The sequence below is a fragment of the Crotalus tigris genome, unplaced genomic scaffold, assembly GCF_016545835.1.
Source record: "Crotalus tigris isolate CLP2741 ecotype Arizona unplaced genomic scaffold, ASM1654583v1 scf7180000019021.11574027:1482141, whole genome shotgun sequence".
Classification (NCBI taxonomy): domain Eukaryota; kingdom Metazoa; phylum Chordata; class Lepidosauria; order Squamata; family Viperidae; genus Crotalus; species Crotalus tigris.
In genome coordinates this window covers 654,572-675,123 of record NW_024097333.1, presented here as the reverse complement: position 1 = coordinate 675,123, position 20,552 = coordinate 654,572, and the positions used below count along the sequence as shown (strand labels likewise).

At 49.9% G+C, this 20,552-nt stretch overlaps 1 protein-coding gene across 1 annotated transcript in view; it reads right to left on the bottom strand.

Annotated features, from left to right (window-relative positions):
- Window positions 1–4,005: 4,005 nt before the first annotated feature.
- Window positions 4,006–20,552, bottom strand: part of SMG5 (SMG5 nonsense mediated mRNA decay factor) — a 35,578-nt gene continuing 19,031 nt past the window's right edge. Inside the window, exons 12-22 of the mRNA XM_039358452.1 lie at window positions 19,445–20,179; window positions 18,474–18,643; window positions 15,969–16,044; window positions 14,410–14,585; window positions 12,689–12,847; window positions 11,694–11,753; window positions 10,579–10,738; window positions 10,181–10,271; window positions 8,565–8,639; window positions 6,753–6,891; window positions 4,006–6,525 (exon numbers count right to left, since the gene is read on the bottom strand). Coding sequence (XP_039214386.1) covers window positions 6,442–6,525; window positions 6,753–6,891; window positions 8,565–8,639; window positions 10,181–10,271; window positions 10,579–10,738; window positions 11,694–11,753; window positions 12,689–12,847; window positions 14,410–14,585; window positions 15,969–16,044; window positions 18,474–18,643; window positions 19,445–20,179 — 1,925 coding nt within the window. The 3' untranslated portion in view covers window positions 4,006–6,441. The remainder of the gene's footprint in view (window positions 6,526–6,752; window positions 6,892–8,564; window positions 8,640–10,180; window positions 10,272–10,578; window positions 10,739–11,693; window positions 11,754–12,688; window positions 12,848–14,409; window positions 14,586–15,968; window positions 16,045–18,473; window positions 18,644–19,444; window positions 20,180–20,552) is intronic.

Genomic DNA, 20,552 nt, shown 5'->3' with positions numbered 1-20,552 from the left:
TCGCTTAACCGCCGTGTGACGAGCTTAACAACTGCAGTGATTCGCTTAACAACTGTGGCAGGAAAAGGCATAAAATGGGGTAAAACTCACTTAAGACACGACTCACTTAGCAACATAAATTTTGGGCTCGATTTCAGTCGTACGTCAAGGACTTTGTTTCAGTTGGGCCACACTGACGTTGGAATCCAGACATGCGACCAGATATTGTTGTTTAAACCTGGATTCAGTTTCACTTTGTTCGCAGGCCTGCTGCATCATCTGAACCAGTGGTTCTCCACCTGTGGGTCGGGACCCCATTTGGGGTCGAACGACCATTTCACAGGGGTCTCCAAACAACGCAGTCCGCCATTTTTTCCCCCCTTTTCCTTAGCTGTGCTCCTCCCTTTTATTCTATTGGCTTTTGAAGAAGAAAGAAAAAAGAGAGAAAAAATAAAGAAAAGAGAAAGAGAGAAAAAGGAAGAAAGAAAGGAAGGAAGGAAGGAGAGAAAGTGAAAGAAAAAGAGAAAGAGAAGAGGAAAGAAAAGAGAGAGAAAAAAGAAAGGAGAGAAAGAAAAAGAAGAAAGAAAAAGAGAAAAAAGAAAGAGAAGAGAAAGAGAGAAAAAGAAAGGAAGGAAGGAGAGAAAGAAAGAAAAAGAGAAAGAGAAAAGAAAAGAGAAAAAAGAAAGGAGAGAAAGAAAAAGAAAAAGAAGAAAGAAAAAAGAGAAAAAAGAAAGAAAAGAGAAAGAGAGAAAAAGAAAGGAAGGAAGGAGAGAAAGAAAGAAAGAAAAAGAGAAAGAGAAAAGAAAAGAGAAAAAAGAAAGGAGAGAAAGAAAAAGAAAAAGAGAAAAAGAGGAAAGAAAAAAGAGAGGAGAGAGAGAGAGAGAGAAAGACAGAAAGAAAGAAAGAAAGAAAGAAAGAAAGAAAGAAAGAAAGAAAGAAAGAAAGAAAGAAAGAAAGAAAGAAAGAACTTCTGTTGGGAGGAATCAGCTCCGTTGCCTGGAAAGACAGTAGAATGCAATGGGGTCATTGAAGGACACGGTGGCCCTTTTTGGCTGCTGGAGCAGCAGAGCAGAGAAAGGCAGATAGATGCAAAGCAAGTTTCTGTGGCTGCCATCCCAACCTTCACTGGGCTTAAAAGAGAAAGGGGAAAGACCTCATCAAGGTGCTGATGCTGTGCATTTTAATTTGTCTTAGGAGAAGAGGGCCACCCAGGGCCCTCCCTGTAAGAGAACCACTTAACTCCCCAGACGCCAGTGGACCCAACCCGTTGTTTTCTTGGAAACAAAGGCTCCAGCCAACAAGGTGGCCTCCTGGGGGCTAGGATAGGTCTAGGATAGAAGGAAACTGTCCTGGCCTCTGGGTTTGGCAGTTGAGCAAGACTTTAAACCTGCTTCACTTCTCTCTTTCAAAACGGCTTTTCATCAGAGATGGCGGTCACAAAAGGGCTGTTTTCAGAATAACAGAATTGGAAGGGACCGTGAAGGTCTTCTAGTCCAAGCTCCTGATCAAGCAGGAGACCCTATACCAGGGGTCAGCAACCTTAAACACTCAAAGAGCCACTTGGACCCATTTCCCAGAGAAAAGAAAACACTGGGAGTCGCAAAACCTGTGCGCGCTTCCTGCTGAGACACAGCAAAGGCAGGAGCCCTGCCCAATAAGCTTGTCAGCTTGTCTGAGAACAGTGTGAGGCCACTGTCTTTTTTACAGAGAGGGGGGGGGAAGTGCAAGTGCCTCTCTTTGTCTCTCTCTCTTTGCAAATGGCAGAGGATGCTGGGAGCCGCAGGAGAAGGCTCAAAGAGCAACATGTGGCTCTGGAGCTGTGGGTTGCTGACCTGTGCCCTATACTATTTCAGACAAATGGCTGTCCAATCTCTTCTTGAAAGCCTCCTGTGATGGAGCCACCCACAGCTTCTGGAAGCAAGCTTTTCTTCTGGTTAATTGTTCTGTCACAAATTTTCTCCTTAGTACTAGGTTGGTTCTCTCCTGGAGGAATTGCCATCTGTTGCTCCTTTTCAAAGCAACGTTTCCCAATCTCAGCAGTCTTCAGATGGGTGGACTTCAACTCCAGGCATTCCCCAGCTAGCGTGCATTAAGCTGTATGAACTTCAGCTCCCAGAATTCCTGGAAGTTGGAATCCAGGCATCTTAAAAAGTTGCCAACCTTGAGAAATGCTTCTTTAAAGCATGGAGCAAAACTGGTCACGACTGAGCCAAAATGAGCATATTCCCAGTTCTCCTGCTGGAATGTTATCCTATTGCTTTCTTGGCAGCTAACTGAAGTGGTGAGCCCTTATCATCTTCTTGGATCTAATCAAGTTTGCGTTGGTCTAGTTTTTTGAGCTCAGCCAAGGTCAGCTATTTCCTTCATTTACGGAGGAAGCACCAAAACATTATTCAACACCACCACCACACCACTTCCAGGTATTGGCTTGGTCAACTCCACGGAACCTAGTAACTTTCACTGGCCATGTTGATTAGGGCAATGGGCATTGTAGTCCCATATCTTTGGGGGTCCCAAAGATGCTTTTTCAGGAGGCAACTGGACTTTCTTGTTTTGCTTTGAAGACATTTCGCTTCTCATCCAAGAGACTTCTTCAGTTCTGACCAGATGGTGGGGAATGGGAGGATTTATACTCCTTGCAGACAGCTGGTCATTTGCATCCTTTTAGAGAGCCGTTGAGGCCACTTGGAGGTTTGTGTGTCTTCAGGGTCATTTGAGTAGTGCAAAAATGGGAGTGGAACAGTCCTTTCAGCAATTCCAAGAAGGCTTCTCATCCATTTGCACATTTAGATGACCTTGAGGACACAGATAAATCTTCAAGTGGCCTCAACGGCTCTCTAAAAGGCAAATGACCAGTTGTTTGTTTTCCTTTGAAGATGCTTTGCTTCTCCTCCAAGAAACTTCTTCAGCTTTGACTGGATGGTGGGGCATGGGAGGATTTATACTCCTTGCAGACAGCTGGTCATTTGCTTTCTTTTAGAGAGCCGTTGAGGCCATTTGGAGGTTTACCTGTGCCCTCAAGGTCACCTGAGTGGTGCAAAAGGGTGTGGAGCTTTCTGGCTGCAGGATGTTTTTTCTGCAGGATGAATGAGAATTTCCACAGATCTTTAGCTATGCACTTTGGGATGAGCACCCTTCGAATGGTGCAGGAGTATGAATGGATTTCCAGAAAACGTTGCAAACTATAGGAATATGGCAGAAAAATAAAAGGTTGAGCTTGCATGTTATTACCTTATTCCACTGCACCAAAAGGAGTCGGAAGTCAATGCTTTTTTTCTTATGTTTTTTCCTCTTCCCCCTTTCCTCCACTATTCCCCCATTATTTTCATTTCTGTGTTTCCTATTTTGATAAACCAATAAAAATAGGAACAGGAAAAGGCCGGATAGTACCAAGAGGAACGGCTAAAAGGAGCCACGTTCAACCGAGCCACAGGGAAGACCGAGACTTCCCAATGAAGCTGAATGCCTCCCCTCGCGTTTCAAAGAAAAAGACGGATTGATTGACAGAATATTTGTAGCTCAGAGTCGGACTGTGGGGTGCTTGGTGCTGAGTCGGGTGGTTTTCTCGCAGGTGTTTCATTACCCAAATAGGTAACATCAGTGCTCTCACCCCCAGCGCTAACACTGATGTTGTCACCTAGTTTGGTTATGAAATGTCTGCGAGAAAACCACCAAACTCAAGAGAGCACCAAGGAGCCCACAGGTGGGTTAATATTAACTTTGCATTTCCTAAACCCATAAAGCCACAAAAGGGGTTGCTCAAAAGCTCCGTGGATCCCTGAACAATAGCTGGCAGGTTCTTTTTGGCAAGTCTTCCCCGCCCCACCAGCGCAGCGTGGGATTCATTTTGCTCCACCGGAAAAGAAGCTTCTCCACCGACCAGGAAGCAGGCTGGGCAGGCCCCACCCCCTGGAGCCCAGCAGGTGCTCCTTCTATACCTGTCCAGGTGAGTCTGAAGGAACAAAACTCTTGAAACAAACACCCCCCCCCCATTATCAACTTCCCCTTCAAAGGACAAAAGAGGACTCTGATTTCACAAATGTTTATTATGGCAATGCAATTCCCCTTGCTCCAAAAACGATAAAAATTAAAAAAAAAATGCTCTGACATTGTCCAACAGATAGGCCAGCCATGGCTCAGACCGATGCACCCCCTTGTCCCTCCCACAACCACTTGAAGAGAAGCCCCCCGACGAGACCGTCAGCCTCGTTTGCCGGGGCGGAGACTCTTTACGCTCTATTTTAAAAATGTCCCTTCTGAATGAGCTTCGACCCACCCCACCCCATCCCACCCCCCAAAAAACAGAGTCCCAAATTAAATCAATGCCAGCCAACAGTGTGCTGATCACCCCACGGATGTCGACCGTTGCCGAGTTTGCTCTCCTGCAGATGTCTTACAAGCCAAATGTGCTCAGACCCCCCACAACCCAGCCTCCCTCGGGGTCTCCCTGCAGGTGGAGGGGCATCTCCCCTTGATCCCTTCCTGGGGGGTGGGAGGGTCAATTCCATTGCCAGGAGTCAAAAGCAGGAACAGCCTTAACAGGAGAGGACCCTTCCGCAGAACCCCTTTTTTTCCCGGGCACCGCTTCTGCGACAGCAAGCCGGGGGTCGGGGGGGGGGGGCCTCCTAGAGCCAACCTGCTCCTGATCTGCCCACCACTCCAAAAGGGAAGGAGATGGGAAGAGCTGCCTTCTCCAGGGTGGATCTTGGAGGGGGGGCAGCAGGGGGAAGAAACAGACAAAAAGAGAGAGGAAGGAGAGAGAGGGAGAGGAAGAGAGAGAAAGGAAGGAAAGAGAGAAGGAAGGAAGGAGAGAAAGAGAGAGGAGGAAGGAAAGAGAGAGGAGGAAGGAAGGAGAGAGGGAGAGAGGAAGGAAGGAAAGAGAGAGAGAGAGAGAGAGAAGGAAGGAAGGAAGGAAGGAAGGAAAGAGGAAGAAGAGAGGGAGAGAGAAGCAGCCAAAGGCTGCGATGTCTGGTCACCAAAGCTGCAGTGCAGGTGGAGGATGAGATCAAAGCAAAGGCATTTTCTCTGCCGTCCAACGAAACAGGGAGAGGGATGCCAGGCTGAGGGAGGCGGACGTCCACGTGGCTGCTGGACGTCCCACGCTTCCTTTCCACGTCCAGGCAAGGCAGAGCCAGGCCTCGCGGCTCCCTCTCAGGGAAGGCTAGGAAAAATGGATTTCCGGGCCCGCCAACGCCCCTTTCTTCCCGGCTGTCAGAATAAGCGAAGCGCAAGAAACACGAGGACAACGTCTCTGGTGGGATTCAGAGCGATAAAGAAGATGCTCGATCGGGCTAGCCCAGCCTCCAAGAAGGGTGAAGGGACGGCTGGCCAAACACCTGTTGCTCCGGTCACCTAGTGGGGCAGTTGCCACCCCTTTATTCTCTCCTGCTTCTCGCCTTCTCAAGGGAAACGCGGGTCGTAAACCAGGGCAAGAAGCGTTCGTCAGAGTCAGACCCCGGTTAAAAAAAAAATTAGCATGGGTGTTTTGTTCCCCCCCCCCCTTTCTAGCTTTTTCTTTCTCCAGGAAGTGACACCAAGGGACGGGACAAGCAGGGCACGGTGCCGCAAAGGCTGGCTGGCGTTTTTCTCTTCGCAGGGATTGCCCCCCCTCCCCTGCATCCAGGAAAGTGTCAGGGGGGGGGGGCAGACAGCATGCAAAGGCTGCAGAGAAGGAAGGCCTGGTTGGGACAGCTTAGAGGAAAAGGAAATTATGGGTTTGGGGGGGGGGGGGAGACAAAGATGGAGAAAGAAGAAGCCGGGCCAGGAAATAAATAGTTCCTGTCCTAAAACGTCCCCAGTCCCCTTGCCACCCTGGCCGTCGTTCCAAGATTTCAAAGTCCGACTGGCGCCCGTCTTGCCCGAAACGAGCCCCCCCCCTTCCCCCCAAAATGGGCAAGTTCGCCCAAGAAACACAGTGACGGAGGAGGGGGGGAAAAAAGGAACATTAAATTAGAAACGAAGGAGAGACCGCGCCCCTTTCCCCACCACCGGTTTCCAAGAGCGCCTCCCTCTGGCGATCCTCATCACTCCCCGCCAAAACCGAGTGAATTTCCGTTTGGTTTCATGGTGAAGCGCGGGAGCCGAGCCGCCCGCGCCTTTTCTGACGAGGAGAAGCCGAGCGAGCGTTGAGGACGGAGCCCCCGCCCGCCCGCCGCGGCCTCTCCTGGGCGCGGCCAAGGTGTGCCTCTCTTCCCCCTGAGGGGCTGCGACGTCCCCACGCGCGCCACCTCCTCTGCGGGAGGGGAGGTGATGGAGGGGCAGTGGCGGTGGGTGGGTGCGCGCGCATGCGCGTTTGGCGCACACGCCCGGTTTGCTCGTTTGGGTGGGTTGCCGCCGCGGAGGCAGCGGCGGTGGCGTCGTGTCCAAGTTATCGCCTGCGGTTTGACATCTTTCGTTCCAAAGCGGTGCGTCCAGAGACGGGCAGACGGAGCTTCAACCAACCCGGTGGTCCTGCGGGGGGGCTCAGCCCATCTCTTTCCAGTGCTTGTAGAACTCCAGCACGTTCTGGATCTCAATGCTGGCGCTGGCCGCTGCTTGGATGGCGGACTGTGGAGGAGAGGAGAGAAAGGAGAGAGGTTTTTCCGCGGACCGGGGGGGGGGGCGTGGTTTTGTGCGCTGCCTGCATCCCGAGGGGCTTTGCTTGTTTGTGCGGACCGGTTGCTGGAATGGCACGGCCCGGTACCAGTCCACGGCCCGGGGGTTGGGGACCCCTGGCTTAGGGCTTAAAAACAAAGAAGGGTGACGGAGCTGGTGGTCTCCCAACTCACAGCTACCTGCATGGGAGCAGAAAGTTTGCTGGGCTCCTGGAGTTGGAATCCGGTGATGACGGTCACCATGCCAGCCGTGTCGTCTTCGCTGCTCCCCTGAGAAGCCGTCAGCTGCTTACAGCTGTCCAGGATCTTATAGAGGTTCCTAGGAAGGGAGGAGGAAAGACACCAGGTTGGGAAAATCTGTGGGCAAAGGCACGCCGAGTACAGGCCTCTGTCTTTTTGCCAATCCCGCTACTGAATTCTTGTGAAGCTACAAGTCTCAGTCTACCCTTCTGAAAGCGGCTGAAGGTAAGAACCACCGTCAGGGACAACCTCTTCTCTCCCCCCCCCCTTAAATAAAGCAAGCAAATATTTGGGGGGTCTGTCAGAATCCAATTATATTTCATTTCTAGTTATCGACTATAGAAAACCCCATTTCTGCCCTCTCTGGATTCTGTCATACTACGAAGGGGAAGGGGGGTGAGCAAAGGGGTTTTATGGCTCTCACTTCCTTCGTTAAAACTTCAAAGGGGCTGAATGTGGATGTCACCAAGAGGACTGACCGTAACAATATGGCCATCGCCTTTCATCTACTACCCTCTGAAGTCTCCCTTCTGCCGGCCTTGAGGAAAAGGGGGTGAGCAAAGGGGCTTTATGGCTCCCACTTCCTTCAGTACATTTCAAAGGGACTGGATGTCGAATATCACCAAAAGGACTAACCATAACAATGGGGCTATTATCTTTCATCTACTCCCCTCTGAAGTCTCCCTTCCACCAGCAGTGAGGGAAAAGGGGGTGGGAGTGTAATGCCTGAGACTGTCGCTGGGAGAAGGGGGTGATTGGGTGGGGCTACTGGGGAACCCCTTAAAACCTTGAAAGGGAGAGCTTGGACCCCAAGTCCTGTCTAATGTAAGGACCCACCGCGCTTTGCATCTTAAGAAGACAGAACTCTTCATTTTTCCTTGGGAGGTTTTTCAAACTTCCTTTCCTTCCTTCCGTCACACTTCTCAGAGTGGAAGGCCGTTACTCCCGAGAGACGCCAGATTGCAAAATGCTTGCTCTCCGGTTTGAAGTCAAGGCGCCCCCACATTCCCTCCACCCAGCTGCAAAAAACTATCCACATCTGAAATTCTTGACTCTTGGGTTTCTCCTTTTTTTTTAAAAAAAAAAAGAAGTTGCAAGGAGCTGGGTCTCACGCAAATCAGGCTCCGAATAGTGGAGACGAGTGACTAAGATCAGGGAGGTATGGAGTCAAGAAAGATCCAGCTAAGGCAGTGGTTCTCAACCTGTGGGTCGGGACCCCATTTGGGGTCGAACGACCATTTCACGGGGGTCGCCAAACAATGCAGTCTGCCATTTTTTCCCCCTTTTCCTTAGCTGTGCTCCTCCCTTTTATTCTATTGGCTTTTGAAAGCCAATAGAATAGACTCTCTTGAATAGAGTCTAGTTCTATTGGCTTTCCAAAGCCAATAGGAATTGTCCAGGCTGTCTCTGCCCTGCTGAGCCCGCCCAAAGTCCCATTCTGCAAACGGCGCTGCACCAGTTGAGTAGTCCTCGACTTACGACCGGTTGAGTAGTCCTCGACTTATGACCAGTTTGGGGGGGGGTCGTGGCATTAAAAAGGTTGAGAACCACTGAGCTAAGGCCTCAAAACTTTATGGTGGGCAGAGGGGAGAGAGGGGAACCGCCCCGCGCAAATTGAGCCACGCACGTGCACTGGTGCGCTGGCTGGCAGTCACTCAGGCAGTCCAGTTCCAAACAAGCCACAGCCCGGTGATGGGCTGTAGTCCGGGGGCTGGGGACCCCTAAGCTAAGGGATCAAGCCTTCACGCTCACCAAGCATCTAAATCTTGTCTCTTCAGTTTATGCCTCTCAAAACTTTTCCCGGCTTCTTTCTGACAGCGAATGTACCTGGAGAGAAGATCACAGGAGAGAACCACAAAATTACTAAGTAGTGATGATATTGATAGCCGAAGATGCAAATGAAGTGCAAGCTCTAGCAACGAAGGTCAAGGAGAACAGTGGGAAAAATAATGGGCTCACTGAGGTTAAATAGAAGGAAGAACAAACTAGCTACCACAGATGCAGCAGCTGGCCTTAAATTGAGGATGGAGAGCTTTTGGAGAAACATCAGCCCAAAGGATGGTTTTTCTACACATTTTTTTTTTAAATTATCACAGTTAAACGGCTGCTTCCAGCTTTTAGAATGTCTTTTTTCAAAATCTCGTTCCCATGGCCCTTCTCTCCTGCATAGGTAGTCCTTGACCACAACTGAGGCCAAAATTTCCATTGCTAAGCGAGACGGTTAAGTGTATTTTGTCCCACCTTAAGACCTTTCTTGCCACAGTTGTTAAGTGAATCATTGCAGCTGTTATGTTAGTCACACGGCTGATAAGTGAAATCTGGTTTTTTCCCCCACTGACTTTGCTTGTCGGAAGGTCAGCAAAAGGGGATCACGTGACCCCTGGGGACACTGCGACCGTCATAAATATGAGTCAGTTGCTAAGCTCCCGAATTTTGATCACGTGACCACGGGGGATGCTGCAATGGTTGTGTGAAAAATGGTCATGGGTCTCTTTTTTCAAGCCGATGTAACTTTGAATGGTCATTAAATCAACTGTTGTAAGTTGAGGACTACCTCAATAGTTAAGGAATATCCCTTAGCAAAAACTATCTTCCAATCAATGAAAAATATGGAAAGAATGGAATGGAATAGAATGGAATAGACTAGAATAGAAAAGAACAGAATAGAAGAATGGGAATATAATTAGAATTAATAGAACAGAATGGAACAGAATAGAATAGAATAATGGGAATATAATTAGAATGAATGGAATGGAATGGAATGGAATATAATAGAATAGAATAGAAGAATGGGAATATAATTAGAATAGAACAGAATGGAACGGAATGGAACAGAACAGAATAGAAGAATGGGAATATAATTAGAATAGAACAGAATGGAACGGAATGGAACAGAACAGAATAGAAGAATGGGAATATAATTAGAATGAATGGAACGGAATGGAATAGAATAGAAGAATGGGAATATAATTAGAATGAATGGAATGGAATGAATAGAATAGAATAAAAGAATAAGAATATAATTAGAATTAATAGAATGGAAGGGAAGGGAAGGGAAGAGAAGAGAAGCTGGAAGGGACCTTGGAGGTCTTGTAGTCCAGCCCCCCGCTCAAGCAGCAGAACCTATACCATCTCAGACAAGTGGCTGTCCAGTCTCTTCTAAAAAACCTCCAGTGATGGAGCGCCCACGATTTCTGAAGGCAAGTAGCTTGTTTTAAATTTCTTTTTTGAGTTTTCTTCTGTAGGAATGTCGTTCATCCAAAATGCTTAAGCGGGTCTGTAATTTCACATCTGGAATGCTTCCCCCCTCCCCTCTTCTCCTGATGAATATGTGGAGGAAAGAGCGGGACAGGGACAGGACTACCTACCTGTTTCCCTTTTTAAATTCTGCTTCTAAGTATCGGATGCTGTCACGAGCGCCTGCGTTGTCCTTCTTCAGGAAATCTAAGCCATCAATGACTAAAAGCAGAAAACAAGAGCAAAACATTCTTTGGTTACTTCCCCTTTGACAACAATAGGTGGTAGGCCATAGAGCACACTGCCCACCTCCCCCCTGCAACCTCCACAGTGCGTGGGGTGTGTGTGTGTGTGTCACAAACCTTCCTAAAGCCACGCCTGTCCTGGCCCAGCATTCCCAGACATCTTCCTGTTCCCTTGCAGACAGGTACAGAGAACTTTAGGTACAGAGAACTTCACTTGGACAAATCTGCTAGGAAGGGGCTGGTTGGGGTTCCTTCTGCTTCAGCTCTACCAGCATCAGGCTTACCTGTCCGTGGGATGATGACGATGAATCTCCCGCTGGCGGCCAGCTGCCTGATGGGGCTGAGATGCTGGCAGAGGGCTTGGGTGTCTGGGACCAGATACGGGGACATCACGCACTGAGCCTTGGGCTGCTGGAGACTTCCTTCCAACTGGGACACCTCCAGCTGTTTGGGGAGGGTGGGAGAAATGGAAACAATGGAGGGAAGATGCTCCGAGGAGAAACATCACCTCTAAAGGGGCTGCTTGCAGCTCAGTGTGTGAAGAGCCAGTGACAAAGGCGGAAATTGACCACAATTCCTCACCCAGAATTAACCAAGCAATACATGCAGGTTGCAATGAATGGGAGTTGTAGAATACTGCAATTTATTTATGAGACTTATATACCGCTTTAAGTGCAAGCACTCTCTAAGCGGTGTACACCAGTAAGCAATGTATATATATATTTACATTGCCCCCAACAATCTGGGTCCTCATTTGACCTACCCCGGAAGGATGGAAGGCTTAGTCAACCTTGAGCCGGTGAGATTTGAACCGCTGACCTGCTGAACACAGTCAGCTAAAGCGGCCTGCAGTACTGCACTCTAACTGCTGCGTCACCTCGGCTCATATTTAGTGCAAGGCATGTGTTCTTTGCCTCTCCGTTTTGCCACGTGCGTCTTACTTTTTCCCCTGGGGTTTGTTACACTGATGTATGAGCCATGGTGGCGCCGTGGTTAGAATGCAGTATTGCGGGCTAACTCTGCCCAAAGCCAGGAGTTCAATCCCGATCAGCTCAAGATTGAGAGTCGGCCTTCGGAGGTTGATAAAAGGAGGAGCCAGATTGTTTGGGGGCGACATGCTGACTCTGTAAAACCACCCAGAGAATGCTGTAAATGGGGCGGTATATAAGTCTAAGCGCTATTGTTATTTAATTGCATTGGCCAGGCGGACATGTTTCACAAGATGGATAGCCTTATAAGTCAAGTCAAATCAAATGAACGAAATAAATGATTGGGCAAGGCAGGTTCTTTCCTTGCCCAGAAGGATGGATCTGATTGGAGCAGGGTTCCAAGTCAAACAGATCCATAGCAGCCCCAACCGGTCCATCCTTCCTCCCCACTCGGCCCACCCCCCCTGTACCTGCAGCCGAAGCTGAGCCATGTCACGCATCAGCCTGTTCCGGCGGGCTTCCTCGGCAGCCTAGGGGAGGGAGACAGGGCACACCGCGTCAGCCTGCTTTTCGAGCTACGACAACTCCGTTTCCCAGATGCGGTCTAGTGGTTCCCTCTAGGCCAGTGATGGCGAACCTTTTAGAGACTGAGGGCCCAAACTGCAACCCAAAACCCACTTATGCATCGTCGGGTGCCGGGTGGGTGTGGCCCATTGGGTGGGTGTTGCCCATTGGGTGGGTGTTGCCCATTGGGTGGGCGTGGCTGCGGTGGTAACGGCAGACTGGGTGGGACTAAAAAGTTCAATCAATCAATTCCAACTTTGCGAGATCTTTTTTTTCCCCGCGAGAAGTTGAAACTGACTGATTGATTGAACTTTTTTTTTTTTTTTTTGCACATGGCAGCGGAGGCCTAAAGCAAAAAGGTTTTATAAAACCCAGCTGAAGACCTAGGACTGGGGCGATGGCGCACGTGCCCCCAGAGGGGGCTCTGAGTGCCACCTCTGGCACCCGTGCCATCGGTTCGCCACCACTGCTCTAGGACAATACCTTTAGGATGCAGCTTCCAAAAAACCCAATTGTGAAGAGTGAATTTGCATAATGCTTAATTCTATGACAGATACCAGATAACGTAGTTTTTTTTTTCCAATCACGCTGACCACACAAAATTTACATACAAAACTCTCCCCTCACCCCTCTCAATGTCACCAAACACCTCAGTGTGTCCAAGCTTTTCACCAACGCCGAGAGAGGCCTCCTTTTACAAATCAACTGATTTTCCAGAGAAGACATCGTAAAAGGAGCCAACCGTCTCCCTCGACACCCGAAGCGGTAAAAGAGGAAGTGAAGAAGACGACCACCAAATGGCTGGGACTAGTGACGTGGCAGACGGAGCGCCGGTCCGCTAGTTCTTTGCCTGCCCCACCATCAGCACCCAACCCAGCCTTGGTTTCCCCTCCGGGCTCACCATGCGGAACTGCGCCTGGGCCTGCTGCAGGAGGCCGTCCTGCTCCGATTGCGCGATGCTGATGAAGATCCCCACCTCGGAGTTGTACTGCAGGATGCTGCCTTGCAAACGGGTGATGAAATGGCCGAAGCTTCGAATGCAACAGATGCGAACCACGGACTGTGGGGAGAGGAGAGAGGGCATCTTTAGGGCAGAACCAGGGGGAGATCAGCCAAGGAGAAGGCTACTGAAATAGCTGGGAAGAGGATGGATGGATGGATTTATTTATTTATTTATGAGACTTATATACCGCTTTAAGTGCAAGCACTCTCAGTGGTTCTCAACCTGTGGGTCGGGACCCCATTCGGGGTCGAACGACCATTTCACGGGGGTCGCCAAACAAGGCTGTCCACCATTTTTTCCCCCTTTTCTTTGGCCACGCCCCTGGCACCCGGTGATGTATAAGTGGTTGGGGGTCACCACAACATGGGGAACTGTATTATGGGGTCGCGGCATTAGAAAGGTTGAGAACCACTGCTCTAAGCGGTGTACACCAGTAAGCAATGTATATATATATATATATTATATATATATATATATATATTTACATTGCCCCCAACAATCTGGGTCCTCATTTGACCTACCCCGGAAGGATGGAAGGCTGAGTCAACCTTGAGCCGGTGAGATTTGAACCGCTGGCCTGCTGAACACAGTCAGCTAAAGTGGCCTGCAGTACTGGACTCTAACTGCTGTGCCACCTCGGCTCATTGGATGGAGTGCGTAACCGGCTCAGCCCAGCCAGAGCTCAAACTGCCCCCTGCAATTAGCTGGCAGAGGAGCTCTCAAAGAAGGCGAACAAGATCTGCCTCGCAAAGGGAGTCTAGTTTGAGAAACATCCAGTCAGGGCTGCCTCTCTCCTACCCAAGCTTCATGAGCTGACGGCCTGACATTAGCAAGGGGAGGGGGGGGGGAAAGATTGCACCGAAGGAAGAATGGAATCTCAGCTGAGCCTCTTGAGAAGCTTCAGCCAGCCAAAGTCAGCTATTGGTATGGAGAGCCTGTTTCCTAAACCAGGGGTCCTCAACCTCCCAGTGTGTGGACTGGCATTGGTCCGTGGTATGCCACAAAATGGGCCGCGCAAACAAGCAAAGTCCCATCTGCGGGATGCAGGCAGCACACGAAAGCACAGCCCTCCTGGTCCATGGAAAACCTCTCTCCAAGGAACAGGTCCCTGGTGCCCAAAAGGTTGGGGACCACTGTCCTAAACAATACGCAAGCACTTAATTCAGTGGTTCTCCACCTGTGGGTCGGGACCCCATTTGGGGTCGAACGACCATTTCATGGGGGTCACCAAACAACGCAGTCCGCCATTTTTTCCCCCTTTTCCTTAGCTGTGCTCCTCCCTTTTATTCTATTGGCTTTGGAAAGCCAATAGAAGAGACTCTCTTGAATAGAACCTAATTTTATTGGCTTTCAAAAGCCAATAGGAATTGTCCAGGCTGTCTCTGCCCTGCTGAGCCTGCCAAAAGTCCCATTCTGCAAACGGTGCTGCACCAGTTGAGTAGTCCTCGACTTACGACCAGTTGAGTAGTCCTCAACTTATGACCGGTTGGGGGGTCGCGGCATTAAAAAGTTTGAGAACCGCTGGTCTAAGTGCTATTGCGATTGTAGTCCTCAACCCAAATCTAACTTTTAGGGTTTGTTTTGTTTTTGTTTTTTTTTAAAAAAGGAATCTCCATCACCTCCTCCACTTCGGTAAGGGCGGGCCGGTCCTGCTCGAAGTTAAACCTCTTGTGCGCGCCCTTCAAGGGGGGCAGGTTGCGGAGGGCCACATCTTCTGGGAGGAGCGAGCAGGTACTCAGGTCGGGAAGTTCGCAACCCGGCAACATGCTCTTCACTTCGCTGGAGAGAAACAACGCTGCAGCACCGGGAGGAAGAAGGGAGACAGTCACCAAGAGGGAAGAAAGCCCTGAAGCCCCTCCGGGGCCATTTCTAATTCTGAACTTTAATCGTTTTATTCTTGTTTTTAACTATTTTATTAGAATAATGCTTATATACAGAGAGTCCTCGACTGACAACTGCTCATTTAGCGACCCCTTCAAAGTTACACCCAGCACGGAAAAAAGTGAATTATGACCGTCTTCCACACTTAACGACCCTTGCAGCATCCCCAGGGGCACAAAATCAAAATCTGGACGCTCGGCAACTGACTCATATTTAGGACGGTTCCAGTGTCCCAGGATCATGTGACCCCCTTTTCTGGCAAGCAAAGTCAATGGGGAAGAAGCCGGATTAATTTAACAACCCTGTTAGTAATTTAACAACTGCAGTGATTCACTTAACAACGGTGGCAAGAAAGGTCGTAAAGTGGGGCAAAATTCACTTTAATAACTGTCTCGCTTTAGCAACATAAATTTTAGGGACAACTGTGGTCGTAAGTATATCTTTTTTAATGTCTACAGGAGAGGCCAAAATTGTGGAAACCTTTTGGGAAAAGTGTATTTTTGAGGTTTGATGGCTAATAACACCACTTTTGTTTTTGGAGTAGTATCATAAAATTATATATCCATGAAAAGATCATTTAATCAAGAACGTAATGCAACATAGTTTGTTCAATTATCTGTACTGTATTCTATGAAAAGTTATAGCCAAATAACCAGAAAAAAGGAAGCACAAGGTGCTTAAGGTTGATCTCAGGTAGCTTTTCTTCATCTGATTGTAGCCAATGAGCACAAGTGTTTAGAAATCGGGTGTCAACTTGTTTTGGCAATGAGCCAATCAGATCACAGGAGGATCCAGTTATCGATGTTATGTATTGAAGCTGAGAGGAGGACGTTTGTCAGTGTGTTATGTGATCGCTATCAAGTTGGTTGAGGTTTTTTGGTGTTTTTTCATTTAGTGAGCTTGTAAAATGTAATAAAATTAAAGTCGTGATGCAAAGAGCTGACCGGTTGCCCAGAAAGCGATGTAAAATAGTATTACTAAGTGGACAAGGCTACAGTGATGAAGAAATTGGAAGAAAAATGGGTGGACACTTAACCAAAGGTGGCATTTCTGCTGTATACTTTTCCCAAAAGGTTTCCACAATTTTGGCCACTGCTGTATCTGTACACCGCCCACTGTACACTGCAGGAAGCGACAAGACAAAACTTCCTGCTCGTGCTAATGAGCAAATTTGGAGAATTGGACCGTTTGAGTTGAAGGGACGCATAAGCAAATAGTGAGCGCTGAACCACGCAGGCAATGCATATTCAGAGAGGGGGAAAATGAAGAAAGAAAAGACAATTTCTTGAAAGGGTACCTGATTCTTGCAGGTCTCCCGCTGAAGGAAGCAGGTTCAGGAGGACGGAAAGCCGATTCCATAAACTCTGGGAACTCTACAAGGAGAGAAACAAGCACAAATGGGTGTTTGAATATTGGAGGATATCCAGCTTTAGGTCTCACTCGGGCATTAAAAGTATCTGCTTCATGAGGTTTGCTTCTTCCAAAGACAAAGCATCAAACTATTGGGAGAATAAAGTGGGAGATCCTTCGGGGCCCAAATAACGTGGATTTTAACCCAGAGATACTCCTTAAAGAAAGAGGAAAACACAATAAGGAATGGGGGATTTAAATCAGCTGTGATATAAGAAAGGGGAGTCCTTGATGCTCTCTGAGCTTGGAGGTTTTCTTGTAGACGTTTCATGACCCAGCTAGGGAACATCACTGGTGCTAGAAGGGAGGGGGAGTTGCAGAAGGGAGGAGGAGGAGGAGGAGGAGGAGGAGGAGGAGGAGGAGGAGGAGGAGGAGGAAGAGGAGGAAGAGGAGGAGAGGAAAAGGACTGTGGGGTCCTTGATGCTCTCTGAGCTTGGTGGTTTTCTTGCAGATGTTTCATTACCCTATTAGGTAACTATCAACGCTGCTAATATTGAATATTCTTGCTTTGACAAAATATGCAGAACTGTCTGATACTTTTAGAGTTAATTCAGATGAGATTGAGAGAAGAGAGAAAAGCCCACTGGAAGGGAATCTTTGCCCTCCAGGTTAATTGGAAGATGTGAATCTCCTCCCAAAATAGCAGAGGGGAAATGCCTGGGATGTTGTGTGCAAAGGAAGGGAAATTCAGATCTTGGCATTTCTCCATGCCGTGCTGACACTCCTCTACACTAATAAAGGCTTTTTAGGTTAAACCATGCCTGAAAGTTCTTTGAAGGGTTTCATTAGTCAGACACATGACAGTAACTTCATTAGTATTGGAAGAGAATGGGGTTTTCAGGGAGGAGGGGGAGGACGACGATGACTGTGGGGTCCTTGATGCTCTCTAAGCTTTGAGGTTTTCTTGCAGACGTTTCATGACCCGACAAGGCGACATCATCAGTGTACCGATCGTCACTGATCACGGCTCAAGCACACATGATGTTCCCTAGTCTGCTCATGAAATGTCTGCAAGAAAACCACCAAGTTCAGAGAACACCAAGGACCCCCGGTTCAACCCTGAGCTTCAGATATTCTCTCTGATTAGTTAAAAAGAGGGTCGGAGTGACACCCCCCCCCCAATTCTATTTTGCTCCTGCTTCTTCCGCAGAGCTGGTCCTGCAAACCAGCCCATCCGACAGAAGATCTCCTGGGAACTGCCCCAGGTGAGATGGGACCAGTTTGCTTTCCTCCAACACGTTCTCACCTGTGGGAACGGGACACCTGAAGACACAAGCCAGACAATCCTGTCAGACACCCGGGCCTTTGCTCATCAAAACAGTGGAAAACTAGGAAAGCATCAAACTAGCAAGGAAGACTCCAACTGAGTGTGCGGCTTGACTGCAGAGTGTCCAAGTTATCCTTGACCAAGGGCCTTCAAACTTGGCCCTTTTATGACTTGTGGACTTCAGCTCCCAGAATTCCTCAGCCAGCCCTCGTGGACTTCAACTCCCAGAATTCCTGAGCCACCACGAATCATAAAAGAGCCAAGGTTGCCTACTCCTGGTCTAGGAGGCTCACCGCTTAGAACAGGAGGACTTAAGACAGGGGTAGGCCACCTTGGCTCTTTTATGACTTGTGGACTTCAACTCCCAGAATTCCTCAGCCAGCATGGGGAACTATGACCCCTTCACGACTTGAGGACTTCAACTCCCAGAATTCCTCAGCCAGCATGGAGCAACTAAGGCCCCTTCATGACTTGTGGACCAACTCCCAGAATTCCTCAGCCAGCACGGCTGGCTGAGGAATTCTGGGAGTTGAACTCCACAAGTCATAAAAGGGCCAAGTTTGAAGACCCCTGTCCTTGACACACCACCGCAAGGGAGCCTACGGTTAACAGTTGTAAAGCGGGTCAGTAATGTGATTGACCCAATTTTGCGACCTTTTTTTGTGTCAAGTTGTTGAGCGAATGCCAAGGCCATTAAGCCGACCGATGGTTGCCTCCGGGCATGGTTTTGCTGAAAGCCACAAATGCTGGTTTTTCAGCAAAGCCGTCGCAAAACACGGCCACCTGACTGGGGGATGCTGCAAACGGCCAACAATGCAGGCGTGTTGCCATGCACCCCGAGTTTAGTCACGCGGCCTGGAGACCTGACCCCAAAAGGCACCCGATTCTCCTTCAGGATGTATCCGATGCAGGCCAGCCACTCCAACCGTGCGAATTTGCAGATCAGCACTGCCAAGTTGCTCTTTTGCATGCTTCCTGACCCTTTGCCACCAAGCCAAGTTCATTCCTGATTTTGGGAGGCAGGGGTGTGTGTGTGTGTGATTCCTGTGAACCGACCCAGCATGAGAACCCAAGGGGGGCAGAAGAAAGGAGAAGACAAGGGGGGCCTGAGAGCCACTCGCTCACCTGCGCACACATGATGATGAGGTCGGTGTTGGTTCTCAGCCAGTCCAGGAACACCTTGACCGTCGGCAGCAGCCCTTGTCCACTTATGATTTCCAGCTTCTCTTGCAGAGAACGCTCGTTCCGACAGGATCTGCTGCTGGAGATGCTTTCTTCCGACTCGGAAACGTCGTCTGGGACCAAAGAAATAAGACTGTTACACTCAAGAAACCGGAAGACCGAGTGACGGGCAAAGACGCGCAGAACAGGACAGGAGCAGGCAGCTCCCTTCAATGGCAATTAGGGCGGCCAAGGGGTTATTAGCATTACGTAATCCAAATACAGGTAGTCCTCGACTCACGGCCGTAACCGAGCCCAACATTTCTGTGGCTAAGTGAGACGCTTGTTCCGTGAGTGTTGCCCCCATTTGACGGCTTTTTGCCCGTTGTGACGTGAATCGCTGCGGTTGTTAAGTTAGCAACACGGTTGTTAAGTGAACCTGGCTTGCCCGTTGATTCTGCTTGTCAGGTCGCAAAAGGGGATCACGCGAAACCCCCCCCCCAGGTACTGCAACCGTCATAAATGTGAGTCAATTGCCAAGCGTTTGAATTTTGATCACGTGACTGCGGGGATGCTGCAACGGACGTTAAGTGCAAAAAACGGTCCTAAGTCCCTTTTTTTCCCAGTGCCGTTGTAACTTTGAACGGTCACTAAATGAACTGCTACTTCTATCTGCCTGACCGGAGCCATTAACGCAACCGTGAGCCGAAGACTTTGATCCTTTTTCCTGCGGAGCGCCTGCCCACAACTTGGGAGACTAGCAATGCATGGAAACCACAAGGCAAGCACCAAAACCGTATTGAAATCGGTTCTGAAATCAACGCTGTCTTTGCACCGGACCTCAGCCTGCAGATTCCTGCCCCACAGGTAAACCCTGCTTCCCCTTCCCTGCCCCTCCGCCTGTCTTCCCCAACCAGCACCTCTCTGCAGCTCACCTGGCTCAGGTGCAGCGGACCTCTCCACGTCCCCGTTGACGCAAAGCTTGCCATCTCCTGCCGCTTCCTTCGGGGCGGGCGGCCCACAGCCCGGCTTGAGGAGGACGTTGCTGAAAGTGGGGGCCAGCCGGAAGCATCGCTTGGTCTGGAAGAGCTGCGTGGACATGGCCTGCAGGTTGCTGGCGATGCTGGCCTCGCTGCTGACCGAGGAGCCTGGCCCGTTGGCCACGGGCTCCGGAGGGTCCGTCTTGGCAAGGCCAGAGTCCTTTGAGTCCGCCAGACGACCCCCTTCGCCTGCCACCGAATCCGGGGCTCCCCTGGTCCCGTTCTTGACCCCCCCAGGCCGGCCGGCCCCTTCGGCCTCGGCCGCCGCCACCACCTCCTCCTCCTCCTCCATGTCCTCCAGATCTGATCGGGACTCCTGGCTGTTCATGTCGGAATCGGTCTCCATGTCGAACGCCGCCTCGGCCTCCTCGTCGCTCTTCTCGGAGCCGGTATCCGAGGCGCCGCTCACTTTGGTGGACTCCGGGCTGGAATCCGAATCGAAGCCCTCGCTCAGATCGCTCTCGTCCAGCTTCTGGGCCCGGCGGCGACGGCGCAGGCAAGAGAGGCGCGGGTACTTCTTGCCCTTGGGGCTGTCGTTCTGCCGGGGCTCCCCCGGGGCTCGGTGGACGGCGGAGTCGGCCTCCGTTGCTCTCTCGACCGAGTTCGCCGACTCCCGGACCTCGGAGTCCTCTGCAAGGACAGCCGAGCCACAGCTGGAGCTCACAACCCCCGAGCCACAGCAGACCTTGCCCCCCCCCCAATCTGAGCCATCGATCGTTCTGGCGGAAAGGACATGCTGTGGATCCCGTAGGTCAGTGGTTCTCAACCTTTTTAATGCCGCGACCCCCCAACCGGTCGTAAGTCGAGGACTACTCAACCGGTCGTAAGTCGAGGACTACTCAACTGGGGCAGCACCGTTTGCAGAATGGGACTTTTGGCGGGCTCAGCAGGGCAGAGACAGCCTGGACAATTCCTGTTGGCTTTTGAAAGCCAATAGACTTAGACTCTATTCAAGAGAGTCTATTCTATTGGCTTTCAAAAGCCAATAGAATAAAAGGGAGTA